This window comes from Notolepis coatsorum (assembly GCF_963971535.1).
Source record: "Notolepis coatsorum genome assembly, chromosome: 2".
In the NCBI taxonomy this organism is placed as follows: Eukaryota; Metazoa; Chordata; class Actinopteri; order Aulopiformes; family Paralepididae; genus Notolepis; species Notolepis coatsorum.
Window position 1 is genome coordinate 192,874,969 of NC_140166.1, and position 2,500 is coordinate 192,877,468.

Here is a 2,500-nt window from a genome sequence, read left to right on the forward strand (position 1 = left end):
CAATTGTGTGCAGCTAGCATTGCTATATGTGCTGCCTATCGCTGCAACACTACGACCTTACAGCTAGCTCAAACCAGCTGGCCATCAAACAGTAGCAAGGCATTGTGGTTGCTGCAGTGTAAGAGCGTGAATCCATTTTAGCACTCGGAGATCCCCAGTGATTGTGTGGCTATGGTTGGCTGCCTCTCCCATGGGGCTTGACAGGAAAACTGTCAGCCAGCTGGAACGGCTGGTTCATTTTAAGAGAAGCACAGTAGAATGTTGAACCCTGTTCATAGCCGAAGACAGAGAACAGCTACTGTAGGCTGGTAAAGATTGTATTATCATCTCTCTCTCTCTCTCTCTCTCTCTCTCTCTCTCTCTCTCTCTCTCTCTCTCTCTCTCTCTCTCTCTCTCTCTCTCTCTCTCTCTCTCTCCTCTCTCTCTCTCTCTCTCTCTCTCTCTCTCTCTCTCTCTCTCCTCTCTCTCTCTCTCTCTCTCTCTCTCTCTCTCTCTCTCTCTCTCTCTCTCTCTCTCTCTCTCTCACTCTCACTCTCACTCTCACTCTCACTCTCACTCTCACTCTCATCTCACTCTCACTCTCACTCTCACTCTCACTCTCACTCTCTCCGTCACCCACCAACCTACAGACCACGTCCTCTGCCTTAAAGGGTGCCATCCAGCTGGGCATAGGCTACACAGTGGGCAACCTGAGCTCCAAGCCTGAGAGAGCTCTTGATGCAGGACTTCTATGTGGTGGAAAGCATCTTCTTCCCCAGGTAACTACTAGTACTGCAGCCACATACAGTATCCTACCAGACCCAGGTAACTACTGCAGCCACATACAGTATCCTACAAGACTCGGGTAACTACTGCAGCCACATACAGTATCCTACCAGACCCAGGTAACTACTGCAGCTACATACAGTATCCTACCAGACCCAGGTAACTACTGCAGCCACATACAGTATCCTACCAGACCCAGGTAACTACTGCAGCTACATACAGTATCCTACCAGACCCAGGTAACTACTGCAGCCACATACAGTATCCTACCAGACCCAGGTAACTACTGCAGCTACATACAGTATCCTACCAGACCCAGGTAACTACTGCAGCCACATACAGTATCCTACCAGACCCAGGTAACTACTGCAGCCACTACAGTATCCTACCAGACTCGGGTAACTACTGCAGCCACATACAGTATCCTACCAGACCCAGGTAACTACTGCAGCTACATACAGTATCCTACCAGACCCAGGTAACTACTGCAGCCACATACAGTATCCTACCAGACCCAGGTAACTACTGCAGCTACATACAGTATCCTACAAGACCCAGGTAACTACTGTACAGTAGCCCTACAGACACGTTGAAAAATGTACTACACCTAATGCCTCGATTAAGCCCCTCAAACACTAGCTGCTAGTCCCACATATTCTAGAATTATTTTGTACTTATACTGTTGGCCAGAATAATAATGCCTAAAATAATCCTGACTGGAAGCACTTTCAGACTGAATAATGACGTGAAACAGAATTAAATTCTGTATCAGGCAACCACACCTCTGCACCGGCCAGAGCACACCACATTGGTTTGTCATCTGATTGGAATAAATATGAGATAACAACAGACCAACCACACATGTACTACGATATGCACTCGCATACGAATGTGAACTTCTCCAGGCATGGATGGGTTGTTTTTTTAACCGAGCCGTGCTTGAATGAGATAAGACTTGTCAATTTGAGATATGAACATGCACGCCAACCATAGATTTACATGGATATGCACTCACGTAAGAATATGAACTTCTCTAGGAGCAAATAACTGCTTTTACCTGGGTCCTATTTGACATTTCAGTAGGGAGAAAAGTCTCCCCTGTGCTCTGGTCTACCTATGTTGTTCCTATGTGTTTGTATTGTAGTGAAGGCAGCAACCTGACCCCAGCTCACCACTTCCCAGACTTCCGCTTCAAAACCTACGCTCCCGTGGCCTTCCGGTATTTCAGAGAACTGTTCGGCATCAGGCCAGACGACTACCTGGTAAGCCATAGAACACCACCCAGTCCTGTTTAGAACATCCATAGAACACCACCCAGCCCTGTTTAGAACATCCATAGAACACCACCCAGCCCTGTTAGAACATCCATAGAACATCACCCAGCCCTGTTTAGAACATCCTAGAACACCACCCAGCCCTGTTAGAACATCCATAGAACACCACCCAGCCCTGTTTAGAACATCCATAGAACACCACCCAGCCCTGTTTAGAACATCCATAGAACACCACCCAGCCCTGTTAGAACATCCATAGAACACCACCCAGCCCTGTCTACTAATGTACTCAGATCCCTATATTGTTCCTGGGGTCCACTTGTTAAAAACATTAATCAGACAATGTATACACAGTGTACCCCCCTCCCCCAGTACCCACCCACAGAAATGACTCACAAAAGAACAGAAAATAAACACAATTAAGAACACCTGCTTAAGCAAATAGAATAATACAATATACA

At 46.9% G+C, this 2,500-nt stretch overlaps 1 protein-coding gene across 1 annotated transcript in view; it reads left to right on the plus strand.

Annotated features, from left to right (window-relative positions):
- pip5k1ca (phosphatidylinositol-4-phosphate 5-kinase, type I, gamma a) overlaps nt 1–2,500 on the plus strand; it is a 161,833-nt gene that overhangs the window by 79,596 nt on the left and 79,737 nt on the right. Inside the window, 1 exon segment of the mRNA XM_084308908.1 lies at nt 1,910–2,027. Within this exon segment, the coding sequence (XP_084165034.1) occupies nt 1,910–2,027 (118 nt within the window).